The 19,112-nt window shown below is 48.4% G+C and overlaps 3 protein-coding genes and 1 pseudogene across 3 annotated transcripts; all 4 read left to right on the forward strand.

Moving 5' to 3' along the window:
• Positions 1 to 6,099: 6,099 nt before the first annotated feature.
• LOC117864000 ((-)-isopiperitenone reductase-like) lies at positions 6,100 to 8,048 on the forward strand (annotated as a pseudogene).
• A 596-nt stretch (positions 8,049 to 8,644) lies between these two features.
• Positions 8,645 to 11,864, forward strand: LOC140220127 ((+)-neomenthol dehydrogenase-like). The gene is made up of 5 exons (XM_072294981.1): positions 8,645 to 8,804; positions 8,876 to 9,119; positions 9,213 to 9,293; positions 9,398 to 9,592; positions 11,297 to 11,864. Exons 1-5 carry the CDS (start codon positions 8,770 to 8,772, stop codon positions 11,675 to 11,677), a joined length of 936 nt encoding a protein of 311 aa, XP_072151082.1. The 5' UTR covers positions 8,645 to 8,769; the 3' UTR covers positions 11,678 to 11,864.
• A 795-nt stretch (positions 11,865 to 12,659) lies between these two features.
• LOC117864787 ((+)-neomenthol dehydrogenase) lies at positions 12,660 to 14,553 on the forward strand. Its single transcript, XM_034748880.2, has 5 exons — positions 12,660 to 12,905; positions 13,066 to 13,318; positions 13,402 to 13,476; positions 13,699 to 13,893; positions 13,997 to 14,553. The coding sequence occupies exons 1-5, from the start codon at positions 12,871 to 12,873 to the stop codon at positions 14,378 to 14,380; spliced, it is 942 nt and encodes a 313-aa protein (XP_034604771.2). The 5' UTR covers positions 12,660 to 12,870; the 3' UTR covers positions 14,381 to 14,553.
• Positions 14,554 to 15,631: 1,078 nt separating this feature from the next.
• Positions 15,632 to 18,573, forward strand: LOC140223381 ((+)-neomenthol dehydrogenase-like). The gene is made up of 6 exons (XM_072295167.1): positions 15,632 to 15,896; positions 16,054 to 16,297; positions 16,385 to 16,462; positions 17,364 to 17,558; positions 17,662 to 17,841; positions 18,067 to 18,573. Exons 1-6 carry the CDS (start codon positions 15,862 to 15,864, stop codon positions 18,295 to 18,297), a joined length of 963 nt encoding a protein of 320 aa, XP_072151268.1. The 5' UTR covers positions 15,632 to 15,861; the 3' UTR covers positions 18,298 to 18,573.
• The last annotated feature ends 539 nt before the right edge of the window (positions 18,574 to 19,112 follow it).

The raw sequence follows: 19,112 nt of genomic DNA on the forward strand, positions 1-19,112 counted from the left end.
CTCGAATAAACCAAGGTGGCCTGGGCATCTGAAGGCCGTTTTGGGTATGTCCTCTTCGGCCATAAGTATCTGATTGTATCCTGCATTTCCGTCCATGAAGCTGATAATCTTGTGTCCCGCGGCAGCGTCTATCAGCACATCGGCCGTTGGCATGGGGTACCCGTCCATCGGTGTGGCCTGGTTAAGATTCCTGAAATCGACGCACACGCGTAGCTTCCCGTTCTTCTTGTACACTGGTACAATATTGGAGATCCACTCGGCATAACGGCATTGCCGAATAAATTTTGCTTCGATTAGCCGAGTTATTTCGGCTTTTATATCTGGTAGAATTTTAGGATTGCAGCGCCGTGCAGGCTGTTGGTACGACCGATATCCTGGTTTTATGGGTAGCCTATGTTCAACAATAGATCGATCTAAACCGGGCATCTCATGATACTCCCAAGCAAAACAATCCTTAAATTCTCTCAACAAGTTTGTCAATTTACATTTGTATTCTGGGTCTAAATTTGCACTAATATAAGTCGGCCTTGGTTTGGTACCATCGCCTAAGTCTATCATCTCTAATGAATCAGCTGATGTGAACCCGTGCCCTAGCTTCCCATCTTCTCGGGCGAACTGATCCATTTATTCTGAGTCTTCGGAGCCGACTGCTCGGATCGGCTGTAGGCCAAAATCGGACACCTTCAGGAAATCGGTATCCCATATTCTGCCGGATATGCACTTGACGGTTTCGCAGCTCCACTGCTGCGTGTCAGCTGCCGCGATGCTGTATGCGGAATCGGCGTTGACTACCTTGATGTTGTCGCCGACCCATTGTACAAGACATTGATGCATCGTCGATGGGATGCAACAATTCGCGTGTATCCAGTCCCGGCCGAGTAGCATGTTGTAGGATCCCTTGCCATTAATAATAAAGAAGGTAGTGGGGAGGGTCTTACTGCCGATGGTGAGATCGACGCAGAGGGCGCCGCGAGCCGGAGACACGTTGCCCTCGAAGTCCTTGAGCATCATGTCCGTCTTGGTGAAGTCGTCATCGCTTTTTCCAAGCTTCCGGAGCACGGCGTATGGCATGATGTTGACCGCAGCTCCTCCATCCACCAATAGTCTGGTGAGGGGGCGGCCGTTGACATGCCCTTTGAGGAACAATGCTTTCAGGTGTTGTCATTTGTCGTCCTCGGGCTTCTCGAACGTGGCTATCATTGGCTCCAAAGCCAACTGTGCCATCTGTTCTTCTATTGCCGACACATCCTGTCGGTCGGCGGGAGTAATAAACTCCATCGGCAGTATGAAAACCATGCCGATATCGGCTGCCGATTCATCACCCGTCGATTCTTCGTCCCCTCTGTCGTTTCTTTTGGGGCGCCATACCCGAGGCCTACCTTCCTTCTTGTCCGTCGTGCTCTGTTGTTCTTCCTCCTGCTGTTCCCACTGGCGGAGACGTTGTATCCTTTGTTTTTGAGATTTGGTCAATCCATCGGGACACCACCTGGGATTTACTGGTTTGGACCTTGGCCTGGCGCGCTCCCATTCCGGCTCACGTCCTAACGGGTTTTCGTCTGTCACCCGGGCATCGGCCATCTCTTCAAGCCGACTGTGAACGTTGGCCTTGTTTTCTGATCGTTCATGTCGATCAGTCCTGCCCCCCTGCCTGTCATGGCGTCTATCTTCCGACCGGTCATATCGGTCACTTCTGCCCCCCAGCCGATCACGCACGGGAGGGCGCTGGTCGTCTTGGTTGCGCCAGTTCCTGCTGATCGGTTCTGGTCTTCCGTCTCTGGAGCGAGACCTGTTGAATGGCCGATTGCCGCGATACGGGCCGTTGCATTCTGGGCAATTATCAGCCGAAGGTAGCCTGAGGTTGCTTTCCCAATAGTGGATGAAGAACGGGCACCTCCAGTGATTTTCGTGCCGCCGCATCGCTTCTTCCCGGGATCTTGAGCGTTCATGCTGACGTTGATATTTTTGGAGCAGGAACTGGGAAGTAATGCGTGGCTCTTCTAATTCGCCATCGTTGTCCTCCATCCGCTGCTTCCCCTTAACGTCTTCAGGCGTTGCTTGATTTCTGGGATCTACGGCACCACTCTTTTTAGCCAATTCGGATGTCAGCACCTTTGTTTGGAGCGAGTTCTTCCCTGTATCAACCATGTTAGTAGGGAAGGGGTGCTGGTCGATCTTCATCGGCTTGGCTGATTTTGTTGGCACTTCGAATTTAAGTCTGTCTTGCTCAATGGCCGACTGTATCTGCTGCCTGAAGATTTTGCACTCATTAGTATCATGAGACGTGGCGTTGTGCCACTTGCAATATTTCATCTTTTTTAGCTGATCGGCAGAAGGTATTGTATGATATGGCGAGAGCTTGATCTGCCCTTCTTGGAGGAGGAGGTCGAAGATTTTATCAGCCTTCGTCGTGTCAAAACCGAATGCCTCTGGCTCCTTTTTGCCGAACGGGCATGATATCGGCTTCTTTCCTTTGACCCACTCCGCAAGACCGACCTCAGCATCTTCTTCGGCCTCAACCTCTTCCAGGAACGCCACTTTCTTCTGGAAGTTCCTCCGTGGATCGAAAGAACGTACCTCTTGTCCAGATAATCGGTGGACGATTTGGCTTAAGCTCTCGAACTCCTGTGATGCGTATTTTTCTTTGATGTGGGGCAGGAGACCTTAAAAGGCTATATCAGCCAGCTGTGCGTCGTTTAGAGCCAAAGAGTAGCATTTGTTCCTGATTTCCCGAAACCTTTGTACATATGAGGATATCGGCTCATCGCTTCTCTGCCTGAGGCTGGTCAAATCGGACAGCTTCATCTCATGCACTCCGGCGTAGAAGTATTTGTGAAACTGTTTTTCCAAATCGGCCCACGTGATAATAGAGTTTGGCGGCAATGTCGTGAACCACTGAAAAGCCGACCCAGACAGAGACGACGAGAACAGCCGCACCCGTAGAGCATCTTGCGTAGCTGCCTCTCCGCATTGGATGATGAATCGATTCACGTGCTCCACGGTTGAAGTATCATCTATCCCCGAGAACTTGGTGAAGTCAGGAACTTTATACCGATGGGGAAACGGCAGTAGGTCGTATGTAGACGGGTATGGTGTCCTATAGGTGTAAGTTTGTACCTTCGGCTTCAAGCTGAATTGTTCCTGAATCACCTCTGCAATACGTGCCAACCAATCCGGCTGTTGCTGGTGAACCGTTGGCTGAGGTATTGGCACGTGTTGGTATACCGGAGGTGGAATAGCCTGATGCTGAGTGAAGGCGGGTGGCATCTGAGTGAAAGCCGGCTGTGTATTAAAGGTCGGCTGTTTGAATGAGCCACTCGTTTCATCATACAGTACGAGCTCTGCTGTTTTGTTCATCTCTGGTGCGACAGGCTGGTATGACGGCATGGTTGGCCGAGTGACCGCCTGGAAAGATGCCTGGAATTGTGGGCTTCCCTGACTGGCCGATTGATTCTGACCGGCCGTGGCTGATGGTGCCCCCCAAAGTGATGGGCTAACCGGAGGGAACGGCGCGGAGGACAGCTGGACGGAGTGTGGCTGAAGGTGCTGCGTGCCATTGTACCCCATGGGAATTGATGATGAGGAAGCGCCTGAACCCCCAACAGAAAATTGGATCGGCTTAGAAACCAAATTCAAATAACCCTGGTTTGGTGGAATCGGCTGAGTATATGCCGGTCCCCTGTATCCTTGAGGTATCCCACCAGCGAAGGAGTTGATAACGGCGTTGTACACCGTATTTGCAAGCACTGGGGATTGATCAATGAAGATGTGATAAACGGACTGTTGGACCATATCGGCCATCTTGTCCGAGTCCTCAGAGATTGTGATCTGGCGGGGAGTTGGAAACGGAGTCTTTTTGATAGTCTCCCCGCTTCTGGAGCGACTGAAAGACTGTAGGCAAGCTTTCCGGAACTGTGCCGTATGCTTATCCAGTTCTTCCTTCTGGTCGTCCTTTAGATCTGCTTCCGTCACTTCGATGACGTTATCTTCGGAGACTTCAGCAGCTTTCGACATGGCGGCGGTTGTATTGGTCCCACCGGGCGTGCCAAAAGTGTGTTGGCGCTAGAAATCGGTCAACCGAACTCCCAGCGTCTGACACACGACCCGGGAGAATCTGCTTAACTCCTGTTCGGGTGATTGCCCTGGTGCGGTTCGCGCGGCGTGCCAGCCAATCTGACCTGTTGATTGGCAAGGAAGAATACGTGTCAAATCCGGAAGTCGCGATCGGCTAAATTTCCGATCTCGAGAGAGCTTATCAGCGAATCGGCCGATTTACCGTAATAAAGAAATCGGCTATGAAGCAGCCGATTACTGTAGCAGTGTAGACAAAAACTACTGGAGTAATCAACACAATGCTATAGTAACAACACCAGGAATAGATCTAATCGACTATGTGTAAAATAAGTAAATTAAATAGTAAAATATAAGGAAAGTCAAAACTGCCGATTCCTAGCTGGATAACTGGTGATAAAACTAGAAAAACAGGTAAAACCTATGATTCTAGTAAATATCGATAACTAGTGAATAAATCTAAACGAAACAACAGCGATGCGCCCGAAGTTAAGGCTTAGAATTTACTCGGTAAACGGAACTTACAAGATCGGCTGGAGGTCAAGTTGATGCAGCCCTGCCAACCTGTACGAACTCGTGAAAAAGGAGAAAGTATTTGGCGAAGTCGCCTGCTTGAAAGTAAGTACGAGGAAATAGTAACTTGTTGTATTGAGTAGTTGATTGATTGATGCTTACAGATTTTCAAAGGTAGCTATTTATAGCCCCGTACAGATGACTCCTTAACTGACTAGAACTCTGTCTCTAATTCAAATAGAAAATGAATATTTACAAGCACGATTCGTGCTAGGTTGGTTATTATACGCTTCGTGGGCCGATCTCCCCTTCATCCTTCTATTCCTTTTCAAGCCCATACCGGCCCAATTATTCAAACCTCCTAATCGGCCGATTCCTCATCGGCAAAAGGTAACCGATCGGGAACCTGGCGTGTCCGATCCGAACCCCAAGGGTTAAACGAGGTAGAAGTCATCGACCGATCCCGCACTGTAGCATTTAGCCGATATTGGACTGTAGCGCCATTCAGCCGATTTCCAACTGTACTTTCCCATTTCCTCTTTTCCTGGCACCGATTTCAGTCGTGACGAAATCTGGCGTCAACAGGAGTGTAATTGGGTCTCACCAATTCATACAGTGGCTATAGTGATAAGGGCAGTGTATGAGTCGGAGATACACAGAAAGTTACCACGACTATGTAACAGCTAGTTCTTGGAGTTGGGGCTATATATACCCCATTGCCCAGCCATTTGAGGTGTGTTAGAGCTTGGAGAAGCTATAAACTTGGTTCTCACATACACACAAGTGCTCTATCCACCAAAGTGCTAAAGAGAAGATTAAGGCAATCAACATAAGGCTTAGGTCTTGTTTAGTGCTAGTTTAGACCTTTTAGCGCATTGCTTTAGGGATTAGCCTAGAGTTAGATGAGGTTTGCACACGTCCTTTGTATCGGTGCCTGCGCGCACCAAGAGTTGCAAATCCGGGGCTTGTAAGTCTTGCGAGATCCTCCAACCGCGTTTGTGGAGTGACCGCCGGTGCTTGTAATAGGGAGGAGAGGCCCTAAGCGTTTTGCCAAGCTCTACCAAGTGAAGAGCGGCAAGGAGCATCGGGGAGAGGCTAGGCGGAGATCCACTTGCGTGTGGGGAAGGTCCGTCGGCTATCCTACGGAATTATTTGACCGGGGAGTTTATGCCTTTGCACGGGCATTCCTTGAGAGGGGCATGCATGGGGTGATCACGAGCAGGCCTTGGCCCATTCGACACCCAGGAGAAAAAATACTAGTTAATACTTCCTCCGTCCCAAATTACTATTCATTTTAAGCTTTTCTAGATACATAGCTTTTGTTATACACCTAGATATATATTATATCTAGATACGTAGCAAATGCTATGCAACTAGAAAAGCTAAAACGAATAGTAATTTGGTACGGAGGGAGCAGTAATTACTTGTTTGCTTTAAGATTCGTACAATAAATTAAAAAGAGGAGTATTGGAGCATATAAGAAATTTGTACTAGCACATGGCTGTTGCCTGCTGCCATGATATTGGCACAAATATAAACTAACAGCGGGCAGGTGACAAATCTCATTCTCTTCGCGAAGAGGATGAAGTTGAAACTCGAAAGGTGTGAGGTTTTCTTTATTTACCCGTCGGCGACAACGCCTAATTAACTACCCCTGCCGCATTCGAGCAAGTCGTCTCCCATCTTCTATGTTGGAGCTGAGTCCGTAGTTCACGCCCATGGAAGGAGCCATCTCCAGTTCCCCAACCACAAGGTATGGATCGCTTGCTCTTGCCCTGCAGTCTTCCTACAAATGTGATCTGTATTACTGTTGTCATGGCCGCTAAGCAAGATGATCCATGGTACGGTGTCGTTTGCCAGGATTGCTGTGGTCACCGGCGGCAACAAGGGATCGGATTCGAGGTGTGCCGGCAACTAGCCGGCAGCGGCATCACCGTTGTTTTGACAGCCAGGGACGAGGCGAAGGGCACAGCGGCCGTCGAGAAGCTCAGGGAGCTTGGGCTCTCCATTGTTATTTTCCATCAACTGGAGGTCACGGATGAATCCAGCATTGACCGATTAACTGTTTTCTTGAAGAACCATTTTGGGAGGCTAGACATCCTGGTAATTTTCCATTTCTCCTTACAGAGCATCCATTCCTGTCACACTATTTGTGAAAGATGCCCTGCCGCACTGGGGTAGCAGTCAGCAATCAATTCAGCATGGTGCTAGATTTCAGACATGGCTACTGAGTGGTTGCTGGACGCTCTGACTTGTAGGTGAATAATGCCGCAGTTGGTGGGGTTGAGCTTCTAGACGATCCATCCTTTGGTCCAAAACCCACGGTGGAAAAGGTAGGTGTTCCAACATGTTCACTTAATCTGATGATGGTAAAAAAAAATTCACGGTGATCATTAAGATAAATCACGGTGATGTCGGTGGTGACTGTCACTTGCATCTTCTGTTTCCCCCCTCTGTTGTGCAAGCACTGACAAAGATCCGTTAATTCGTCGATGCATGTGGCACAGTTTAGCGGCATGGATGGGCATAAGAGAGTTGAGCGGATGTGGAAAAACTGCCGACAAACTTACGACGCCGGAAAGGAAGGCGTGCACACCAACTACTACGGCACAAAGCACGTGACCCAAGCACTCCTGCCCCTCCTGATGTCCTCCTCCGACGGAAGAATTGTCAATGTCACCTCCGGCTTTGGACTGCTCAGAGTAACTCACTACGGCAACACATCAGTGATCAGTTATAGAGGAGACTGCCAATCTGAACTCTGAACCAAGGTTTTGTTTTGCCTGAATATACACTGAACCCCCTGATGCAGTTTTTCAGAAGCGAGGAGCTGAAGCAGGAGCTGGACGATGTCGACAGCCTCACCGAGGTGAAGGCTGGACGAATTGCTAGACGCGTTCCTTAAGGACTTGGAGGCCGGCGCGGTGGAGGCCCGCGGCTGGCCGGCGGAGTTCTCGGCGTACAAGGTGGCCAAGGCGGCCATGAACGCCTACTCGCGTGTCCTGGCGAGGCGGCACCCCGCGCTGCGCGTCAACGTCGTGGACCCCGGGTACGTGAGGACCGACATGACCCGGAACTCGGGGCTCCTCGCGCCCGACGAGGGCGGGGCCCGGGTGGTGGCCGTGGCGGCGTGGCGCTGCTACCGGAAGGCGGCGCGACCGGCGCGTTCTTTGGCGGCGGCGAGGAGGCGTCGTCCTCGTTCGTGTGATCGGAGGTGTTTGGGCGCGGCACGGCTGGTTCCGTTGCGGCCGCGGTCGCGTCCACACACGGTCTCATGACCTCAGGGTTGGATCACTCGGTGGTTGCGTGACGTGCTAGCTCGGAACAGCGATGGGATTGGAGCCTCTGCAAATTGTTATCGTGCGGAACGGTATAACTGACGATGATGTGTTTGCTATCGGATTTGACAAGCTGTGTAGGCTACGGCACCCATGTTCCGATCATGAGCTCTCCTTCCCTTCCATTAATTTCGCCCTCACACAAACACCAAACTTCATGTTGCGAAGAGTAAAAAAATGTCCAAAAGATCTTTATCACCACGTGGGAACGTAACCTACATACGGGTGTGAGACTCGTTACCGAATCTGCCGACAATTTTGAATTGAGTGATTGCGTCCTGCCCAGACGAATGAAACATGGCCACATGGGTGCCATGCGGTGTAGCAACTAGCACGACTGCGTGTGATAGATCACCATTCACCAGTTAACCTCCGAACTATGGGGGTGTTTGGATATGAGGTGCTAAACTTTAGGAGGGTCACATTGGATGTTCGGACGCTAATTAGGAAGACTAAACATGAGCTAATTATAAAACTAACTGTAGAACCTCTATACTAATTCGCGAGACGAATCTATTAAGCCTAATTAATCCATCATGAGCAAATGGTTACTGTAGCACCACATTGTCAAATCATGGACTAATTAGGCTTAATAGATTCGTCTCGTAAATTAGACTCCATCTGTGCAATTAATTTTGTAATTAAACTATATTTAATACTCCTAATTAGTATTAAATATCCGATGTGACAGGTACTAAAGTTTAAGAGAGCCCCTGTACAAGTACCAGAACTCGTCGCAAATTCTAAGACTGGCACTTGCAAGCTTTTCTCTCCAAATTGCAGAGTAGCATCTACCAGCACCAGAGCGAGGCGTATTCAACCGTGCTGCTCGAGCTCGCGGCGCAAGATCATGGAGGGCGCCATCTCCATTCCTGCAAACACTAGGTACGCGCCGTACATACGAACTCTAGTAGTGGATGTTGGTAGTCGATGAATCATGTTGTTGTGGTTAGCAGGGTCGCCGTGGTCACCGGTGGTAACAAAGGGATCGGGCTGGAGGTGTGCCGGCAGCTCGCCGGCAACGGCTTCACCGTCGTATTGACAGCCAGGGACGAGGCGAGGGGCGGGGCGGCCGTCGAGAAGCTCGGGGAGCTGGGGCTCTCCGATGTCATTTTCCATCAGCTGGAGATCACCGATGCTTCGAGCATTGGTCGGTTGGCGGAGTTCCTGAAGACCCGTTTCGGGAGGCTAGACATCCTGGTGAATAAGCCGTCTATGAGCTTGTGAAAGGTTTGGCGTCGCGGGAATTGGGATAGCTGACAGATGATTGATGTGGTTGCTCTCTATTTGTAGGTGAATAATGCCGCGATTGGTGGGGTTCAGTATGCTCACGACACTGATTATGGCTCAGTAACGACCGAGGAAAAGGAAACGGTCAGCTTTTCTTCTTCGTCTTGTGCGTTTTCTGAACTTTTCGCTCGTATGCCAAACTGAAGTATAGCTCTCTCTTTTTTTCTGCTGTTGCTGCGTGCAAACAGCTCAGTGCCATGGATATGGATCAGAGGTTTGGGTGGCTGTGGGAAAATTGCCGGGAGACTTATGACACTGCAAAGAAAGGTCTGCGGACAAACTACTACGGCACAAAGCAAGTGATCGAAGCCCTTCTTCCTCTGCTGCAAGCCTCCTCGGATGGAAGGATCGTTAATGTCTCCTCCCACTTCGGACAGCTAAGGGTAAGATATTCTGACCACTATGGAGTACGTAACATTAGGGTCATGTGATCCTTGTTCCGTAAAGGTTCATCATAGCAAACACGGCCCTATTATGCCATAGTTTTTGATTTTGGTGATTGAGTGACAATAGTCATTGGACTAATGGTTTGGCAAGCATGTGCGCATGCAAACCAAATCATAGCAAGATCCAAATCATGACATTCAAGTATCCAAGCTATGGTATTCAAGTGATCAAGCCATGGTATCTAGAATTATTCTATGGTATTCAAACATCTAAATGACGGTATCTTCGGTGCTTGCATTGGATGAGTTGAAGAGAAAAAAGGAACTATCGGATGTTCCGATGGTCCCATGAGAAGCGTCGGAGCAACCATTGGACGAATTGGTGCAACTACAGGCGGCTGTAAGTCAAGACCACTGGATGTTCCGATGCCCTGTTTTCTAGTAGCGTCGGATGAATTCTGGGGTGAAGGAATTGAAGACAAAAAAACCCTATAGCATCGGATGATTCGATTGTGGGCAAGGGGAGTGTTGGACGAAACATATTTACTTTGCGAAGTTCCAAAGAGATTTTGGTCAGAAGTTCTTCAGCACCGGGTGATCCGACGGTACCATCGGATGAAGTGTCAGATAAATTTTGGATGTGTCAATGAAGAACTTGGGCACGGGGAGGCCAACGGCTAGTTGCACCGGATGTTCCATTGCATGCCAAAATAGACCATCGAAACATCCGATGGTATATTTTAACTAGCCGTTGGAGCAACGACTCTTTGAGCTCTTAGGCTATTTATACCCCCTCCACTCGCCCATTTGAAGTTGCTAGAGTGTGCAGGAGTCCATTGATCTTGACCCATCAAGGACATATCCAAGCCACCAAAAGTGCTTAAGTGATTTATCAAAGGCTTAGCACAAGTTTAGAAGAGTGATTAGTGCTAGGATATGCCTAGAGAAGAGTGACTGCAAGGTGTGCCTATCTTGTGATCGATGCAAGGTGTGCCTATCTTGTGATCGGTTCAAGGAGTGAACCACAATTGTACAAAGTGTGCCGACGCTTTGGAATCTTGGTGGCTTGCCGGCAAGTCTTCGACCCTCCGGCTTCGGTGTGGAGCGGCGTCGACAACCGTGTGCGGGGGACGTGGAGACCCCCTCCTTCGTGGAGAAGTTGCTTAGTGGAGACGACATCAAGGTGATCGGGGAACTTGGCGTGAGCTTTAGTGGCCAAGCCTTTGTGGCAAGTCAAGGGGTGTCCCGGAAGAGACTTGGTGATCGGGAAGCAATATTTTTATGTGGGTGCTTTAATAACGTGGACTAGTGGTAGCTTAGTGCCTACTGGTACCACGGGATAAATCTTCGTGTCAAGAGTTTTACTTTCCCTCATCCCCTCCTTTACGTTTCCGCATTTCATACTTGCAACTTATGTGCCTTTACTTTCTTAGTGTAGTATCTTACTAGGATTGGCTCTAGGTTGCAAAACTTGTTTTGGGATGAGGGTTCCACACTAGATCAATCATAGAATGCATATCTTGTTCATGCAAAATAGTGGAAGCCATAAGGTTTTAGATTGTCTAATTCATTCCCTCCCCCTCTTAGGCTACGAGCACCGATTCCTTACATTCATGCTTAGTTACAACGAACTTCCATCCAAATTAAGGAACTTGTAAGCATAAGACGATAGTAACAAAGTTCTTCCCAATATGCATGCAGCTTTTCAGAAATGAGGAGCTAAAGAGGGAGCTCAACGACATTGACAACCTCACCGAGGAGAGGCTGGATGAGCTGCTGAACATGTTCCTGAAAGACTTCGAGGCCGGCACGGTGGACTCGCGCGGCTGGCCCAAGTATTTCTCAACGTACAAGGTGGCCAAGGCGACCTTGAACGCGTACTCGAGGATCCTGGCGAGGGAGCACCCCGAGCTGCGCGTCAACTGTGTGCACCCTGGCTATGTCAAAACCGACTTGACCATCCACTCGGGGTTTTTGACACCCGAGGAAGGTGGGAGCAGGGTGGCGATGGTGGCGTTGCTGCCAAAAGGCGGGGTGACTGGCGCGTTCTTTGAGGACTTCAAGGAGTCGTCATTCGTGTGATATGTTGGCTTGGCACGGCGCACATAATTAAGTCAGGTTGCAGGCTTTGCAGCTGCACCTCGTCTCTATTATTCTTGTGAAATGTGGTTTAGCGGACGTTTCCTGCTGCACTTCATGTTCCGTGTTGTTTTACATTATCTGCTAAACCTATCAGCTGTTTTCGTTTACCAAGAAAGATTGTTGGATTTGTCCTGGTCGTGTATACGATACTGGTTTGGCGCCGGAGCGACTTTGCATGCATTGACATTGACGGCGCCATTAATTTTCCACTTGCGTCATGATTGCGAGCGGTAGGCTTGCTAATGGGTTGGGTTAATTTTAAATGGGTTGAGTGAGTTGGGTTCTCAATCGGAATTTTTTTTGGCTGGGTGGAAATGGATTCGCACATGTGTAGTGGGTTGGGTTGGGTTGGGCTATGAGTGGTGTCGACATATACGTGCGTAAAGGGGCCTGTAGTAGACTCTGGAGTCTGGATTTTGGTGGATAGTTGGATTGTGAAAATTAAGTTGACTAGATAGATGATGAGGGTCCAAAATATTTATCTTTTTCTTTGGTTGTGTTATTCTGCTAGCTACTTTTCTTCTTCATTTGTGTTAGTGGTATCATCCGAAGTTTGGTGAAGATATCTTTTATTTTTGGCTGACTAAACAATTTAGTCGACTTAATTTAACAACTTGGAAACATCACCTATTTATGAATGAAGGGGCAGCCGTATTTCGCAAAAAAAGGAACAAAGGAGCATCAAAGTTAATCGAATAAAAAATCGTCCAGCTGTCAGATGCGCAAACGGAGGTCAAGATTGCAGCAGCAATTACGAGAGCATGGGATCCTCTTCACTAAAATCATGAACAATCGACAGTTCGATACACAACATACCTACATCATGGTTCCCAACTAGAAGCGGACCACTAGATTACGACAACCCCAGAATTGTTCAATCAAATGAACGCGGACAGATGACCAAACGAAAACCGCACAAAGGTCGTGAGCTGCTGGCAAGCCATATCCATCAAACGTGTGACCACCAAGGTGTGAGAAAAATTCTCCGTTCATGGTTGCCGGTCTTTTTGTTTTGTCACCCTAGTCAGTGCTCAGTATCTAGACCCCCCACCCCCTCAAAAGAAGAAGAAAAGGTATCTAGAAAATTACCCTGAGCTCTCTCTCCTTTCGCTCGAGCTTGCAGTGAAAGGGTCATGGAGGGCACTATTCCCAATCCCCCCAACACAAGGTAAGTGCCATAACTCTATGCTGCGTTCTTGCGTGCAGTTTTATTTCCTTTCTAGTATCTTTTAACTAATCTGGTACTAAGTAACCTACCGAATTTTTTTAGCGAGTCATGGTCGCTAAGTAACAAATAATGCATACTTCTCGTGTTTGACAATTGACAGGATTGCGGTGGTCACCGGCGGGAACAAAGGGATCGGACTAGAGGTGTGCCGGCAGCTGGCCGCCGCCGGCATCACCGTCGTCTTAACAGCCAGGGACGAGAAGCGGGGCGTGGCCGCTGTAGAGAAGCTGAGAGAAGCAGGGCTCTCCGATGTCATTTTTCATCAGCTGGAGATCACCGATGCTCCGAGGAGTCCGAGCATCTCTCGGTTGACTGATTTCCTGAAGACTCGTTTTGGGAAGCTAGACATCCTGGTAGGGTTGCCTTTTTAAAATTCTAGAGGTTTGATGATATACTATATGGCCAGGGACTGGTAGACTCAGTGAACTATTTGTAGGTAAATAATGCTGCAATTGGTGGTGTTGAGTACGTGCAAGATCCTGTTGATAGCTCACTGACCAGCAACGAAAAGGTGAGCTTTGCATCTTCGGTTTGTCAGAGAAATTAATTAGGAAATATAACGTTGGTTGATGCTCGATGCCAAGCAGAACGATGATATTGGAAATCACTGCATATTTACCATGATATAAAACCACCTCCGTACATGAATTGTTCTGAACTTTGACCTTAATTAGGCGGTGAGCTAGGGCAAAAAATGATGGAAAGTTTATTTGTCGTTGCATGTGCTCAACAGTTCGGTGGCATGGATCAGCTTCAGAGGCTTGAATGGATGGCCACTGCTGTCCGGGAGACCTACGCCGCTGCAAGAGAAGGCTTGCAGACAAACTACTACGGCACAAAGCATGTCATCGAAGCCTTACTGCCGCTGCTGCAAGCTTCCTCCGACGGGAGAATCGTTAATGTCTCCTCCGAATGGGGGCTGCTAAGGGTAAGCATTATTGGGCTCTTTTGCCAACACCTACGACTACGATCTACTAGGAACAGTACGTCTTGTACTGCCGACGTTATCTGACAAGTTCTTTCCGGTGTAGCTAATCAACAACGAAGAGCTGAAGCAGGAGCTGAACGACAACGTTGAGAAACTCACCGAGGAGAGGCTGGACGAGATTCTGGATACGTTCCTGAACGACTTCAAGGCCGGCGAGGTGGAGGCGCACGGGTGGCCGAAGCATTTCTCGGCGTACAAATTGTCCAAGGTGACCCTGAACGCGTACTCGAGGATCCTAGCGAGAAGGCACCCTGAGCTGCGCATCAACTGCGCGCATCCTGGCTACGTGAAGACTGACATGACCTTACAATCCGGGCTCCTGACGCCCGAGGAAGGCGCGAGCAACCTGGTGAATGTGGTGCTGCTGCCGGAAGGCGGCCCGACCGGCACATTCTTCGCGCTGGGCCAGGAGGCTCCGTTCGTGTGACACTGCTTGGCCGGGCACGGCTGATCGCCACTGGTCCGGTTGTTCACGCGCCGTTCTCCAACTGCCAGTTATCAACGTTATATTTGCGGGCGTGCCAGTATAGGATTGTATACACATAAATAAATAAATCACACACAGCCGCAACAGAATGGGAAACTTGTATTCTATATTCATTCTCGAGTATTTTTCTTTTACAAGTCTCCTCTTTTACGTATATCTCTTCGTAGCGCCTCAATATACAGATGATTGCACAATTCCTAGAGCCTCGTAAGAACCATAATTACACCCGTAGGCAGTGGCAGACCCAGGATTTCAGAGCAGGGTATGCCCATTAAAAAAAATATTTAGACGAACGATATAAAAAGTTCACAAGAGATTAAATAAAACATACATAATGTGCATCTATAAATTTTGCAATTGTCAATGACACAGAACATAGCAAAGGCCAAAGGGGGTTTCAATTTTGATTAACTCGCGGGGGGCGCCTGGCGGGGCGGCGGACGGTGTGCCGGCGCCGCGACCGCCGAGAGGCCGCGCGGGTGGAGGCCGGAGGGGTCTGGCGGCGGCCGGGATCTCGCCCAACGGGCCGCGGGGGGCGCGGGGCGGTGCCGCGGCGGATGGGGCGCCGGAGCAGGCGGCGCGGGACGCGTGCGGGGCTGCGGGCAGCCTGGCGGCGGTAGGTCTGGAGCTCTAGGGTGACCGGCTGAGTGGGGGGAATCGGGGATTAGGGAATGGGAAGGCTAGATGGGCCGTTGGCCGGCTGGCCGGGCATGGCCTGTGGGCTAGTTCGTGTTGGACGCGAATTGGAGCCTCAAAACAGCTGAGAATATCAATTTTAAGACTTTAGCTATATTATACATGTATATACCTCTAAGAACTACTAAAAAAATTTACCAAAATGTTGGGTATGCCTGGGAATACCCAGGCACAATAGTGGGTCCGCCCCTGCCTGTAGGTTCAAGCCTACATAACGCCTATGATTATGAGCAAAGCCGATCGAATAAAAAACCGTACTAAAGTTAGTTAGTGTAGCATGTACTTCCAGCAGTCAGATATGCAAACAGAGGCCAAAGATTACAGTAGCAATTACAAGCGCATGGGGTCATCTTGACTAAAATCATGGGCAATGGACACTCGACAGTCGAAAATCATTGGGCCCAACGAGAAGCGGACCACTTGATTGCGACAAGCCCAGAAGTATATGCATCGACTCGCTAACCGTTCAATCAATGAATCAAATGAGCGCCGAAGATGACCAAACTAAAACGGCACAAAGGTTCGGAGGTGCTGCTGGCGTGCCAAATATCCATCAAATGTGTGACCACCAAGGTTGCCAGCTAGTCTTTTCTGTCACTCAAGTGTAGTAGTAAAGTTAGTAACTAGTCAGTGTCTCGACCATTTCGTTCCCAAAAAGAAAGTATCTAGACCATTACCCTGAGCTCTCTCCTTTCTCTCGAGGCTCGAGCTTGTAGCGAAAGGTCATGGAGGAAGCTATTCCCGATCCCGCGAACGCAAGGTACATGCCATGCCTCCATGCTGCGTTCCTGCGTACAGTTTTTTTTCTCTTTTAACTAACCTGATAGTGTATGATAACCTACCGGAGTTTTTTAGTGATTCATGGTTGCTGTACGCTAAGTAATACATGCATAGTGCTCATGTTTGACCCTTGACAGGATTGCAGTGGTTACCGGCGGGAACAAAGGGATCGGGCTAGAGGTATGCCGGCAGCTGGCCGGCGCCGGCATCACCGTCGTCTTAACAGCCAGGGACGAGAAGAGGGGCGCAGCCGCTGTGGAGAAGCTAAGAGAGGCAGGGCTCTCCGATGTCATTTTCCATCAGCTGGAGATTACCGATGCTCCTAGCGTTGCCCGGTTGGCTGATTTCTTGAAGATTCGATTTGGGAAGCTAGACATCCTGGTAATTATAATTTGCTTTTCCATTTTTCCAAACTTCTAGAGGTTCGATGTGGCCAGGGACTGATAGTGCTAAGTGAACTATTTGTAGGTAAATAATGCTGCAGTTATTGGTGCTGTTGAGCATGTCCAAGATCCTGCTGATAATTCACTGACCAGCAAGGAAAAGGTGAGCTTTAGAGCATCTCTAAGAGTGCCCAATAAACACTTTCAATAGCTAGTTTTTGAGTACGAATTGAAGATGAAAAATAGCACTGCAAGTGGTCCAATCCCATTCCCAATTTTTTAGCATGTTCAATATCAGATCAATCCAGAGTCAAATTTTTACCCCCTCCCCCGGATTCCCAATCGGTAATCTTTTTGCATAAAGGTTGTCCTCACCCCCCCCCCCCCCGAAATTAAACGCCGCTGTTTTTTTTTCTCCTGCACCAACATATCTTTTTTCAGGAAAAGCGTTGTTGGTTTTTCCTTGCCGGTGTATGGTGGCTCCACAATGGATAATGTGCTAGCAAACAAAGTTGTTTTTATCAACTAAATTTTGGGAACAGATGGTGGAGAGGATTTTTTTAGCTCCCAATATTTTTTGAAAATATCCTAAAATCAGCTTTTTGGAAGTAGGCACTTTTGAAGATGCTCTTACATCTTCAGTTTGTCACAGGTTTTAAAATAACATTGGTTGATGTCCGATGTTAAGTAAAACCAACACTATTGGATATCACTGCATCTTCACCAAATCACCAGGGTTCTGAATTTCGGCCCAAAAACTGGTGAATTTCGGTGCTACCAATATCCTCTGGTAAATTGACAAGGTGGATATTCCGGTATTTTTCGGATGGAATTTGAACATACTTATAAAATTCAGCCAAACGTTCAAAATTTCCGAAATTTCGGATGGTTTTCGGCCTACCTGTCGTACTAGTCTTCTTTGAGCAGCCCCCCCCCCCCAAAAAAAAAAGAAAAAGAAAAAAAAGAAAAATGGTAGCTTTGAACACTGATATCTTCACCAAATAAAACCTCCGTGGCGTTCTGAACATTGACCAAATTTATTTGTTGTTGCATGTGCTCAACAGATCAGTGGCATGGATAAGCGTCGGAGGCTTGAGTGGTTTGCCAATGCTGTCCGTGAGACCTACGACGCTGCAAGAGAAGCCGTGCAGATAAACTACTACGGCACAAAGCATGTCATCGAAGCCTTATTGCCGCTGCTGCAAGCTTCCTCCGATGGGAGAATCGTCAATGTCTCCTCCGAACGGGGGCTGCTAAGGGTAAGCGTTGGGCTTTTTTTTTGGGGGACGCCTACGATCGAGTAATAGTACGTTTTATATACATGCATACAGCAAATTATCTTAAAACTTCTTTCTGGTGCAGCTAATCAACAATGAGGAGCTGAAGCAGGAGCTAAACGACGATGTTGAAAAACTCACCGAGGAGAGGCTGGATGAGATTCTGGGCACGTTCTTGAACGACTTCAAGGCCGGCGAGTTGGAGGCGCACGGGTGGCCGAAGCATTTCTCGGCGTACAAGGTGTCCAAGGTGACCCTGAACGTCGTCTTGTTTACTTCATCTCCAAATCTCAACTTTAGCACTATGCAAAAAGAAGATTCCCCATCACATCAAACTTGCGGTACATGCATGGAGTACTGAATGTAGATGAAATCAAAAACTAATTGTACAGTTTTGTTGTACTTTGCGAGATGAATCTTTTGAGCCTAATTAGTCAATATTTGGACAATAATTCACAAATACAAACGAAACGCTACAGTGTTGTTACAGTATTTTGGGCACTCCAAAGTTGGGCAACTAAATAAGGGCCTAGCGAGAAGGCACCGTGAGCTACGCGTCAACTGCGCGCATCCTGGCTACGTGAAGACCGACATGACCATACAGTCCGGGCTCCTGACGCCCGAGGAAGGCGCGAGCAACCTGGTGAAGGTGGCACTGCTGCCGGAAGCCGGGCCAACCGGCGTATACTTCGACCTGGGCCAGGAGGCGCCATTCGTGTGACACTACCTGGCTGGGCATGCATGAGTGATCGCCAGCAGCCCCTTGGCTCGCCGTTCTCCGACCGCCCGTTACCAATGTGCAATAAAATTCGCAGCTAGCTCTGTAGTTCATGTCAAGTCCAGATTTTTGGGCACACGATGGTATTTTTGGTATTTTTATTTGTCAACGAAAGTGTATTGGCTAGTTTGAAGTTATATTGTACCGCAAGCACATAGTTCACGAAATTTGTTAAAGACAACGTTTCACGAAATATGTTAGCCTGCCCCGCGCCTCTAACCCATGGTTTCACCGTTGCATCTTATTCTTAGGGCTCCTCCAACGACAACGTTTGGAGCTATCATTCCTGCCCACCATGGAGAGAAAAGTAGAGAATCTCCTCGCTAGCATAGGAAGATGCGTTGGGCTCTTTGTGTGTCCCCAGACCCATTGTGAAGGGCAGGCCTTCACGGCTTACCCATCTATCTCTTATGGAAGCTAATGACAAATGCAAGAGGGAGAACATGTAGAATATAGAAAGCCTTGCACGTGGGATCGATAGAATGATGTGCCATGCAAGAGCTAGTTGTTTCTAACTATTAGAAACGACCTTCAAAAAGAAACTAGTAGAAATGCACATACCAGCAATATTTCGAATAGTTTATTCATTTGTTGGCTGCTGACTCGATGACTGAATTAAAATGCTACAAAGTCGGTATAGTGCTCGTGTGGCGCTAGTATAATACTCTCACCATTTTAAATATCTTTTTTAAATTATAAGTACATATGGTCTTTTTTTAAGTTTGGTTAATTATGGGATAGAATATGATGCTTTTATT

Source organism: Setaria viridis, chromosome 7 (assembly GCF_005286985.2).
Source record: "Setaria viridis chromosome 7, Setaria_viridis_v4.0, whole genome shotgun sequence".
NCBI classification, from domain to species: Eukaryota; Viridiplantae; Streptophyta; class Magnoliopsida; order Poales; family Poaceae; genus Setaria; species Setaria viridis.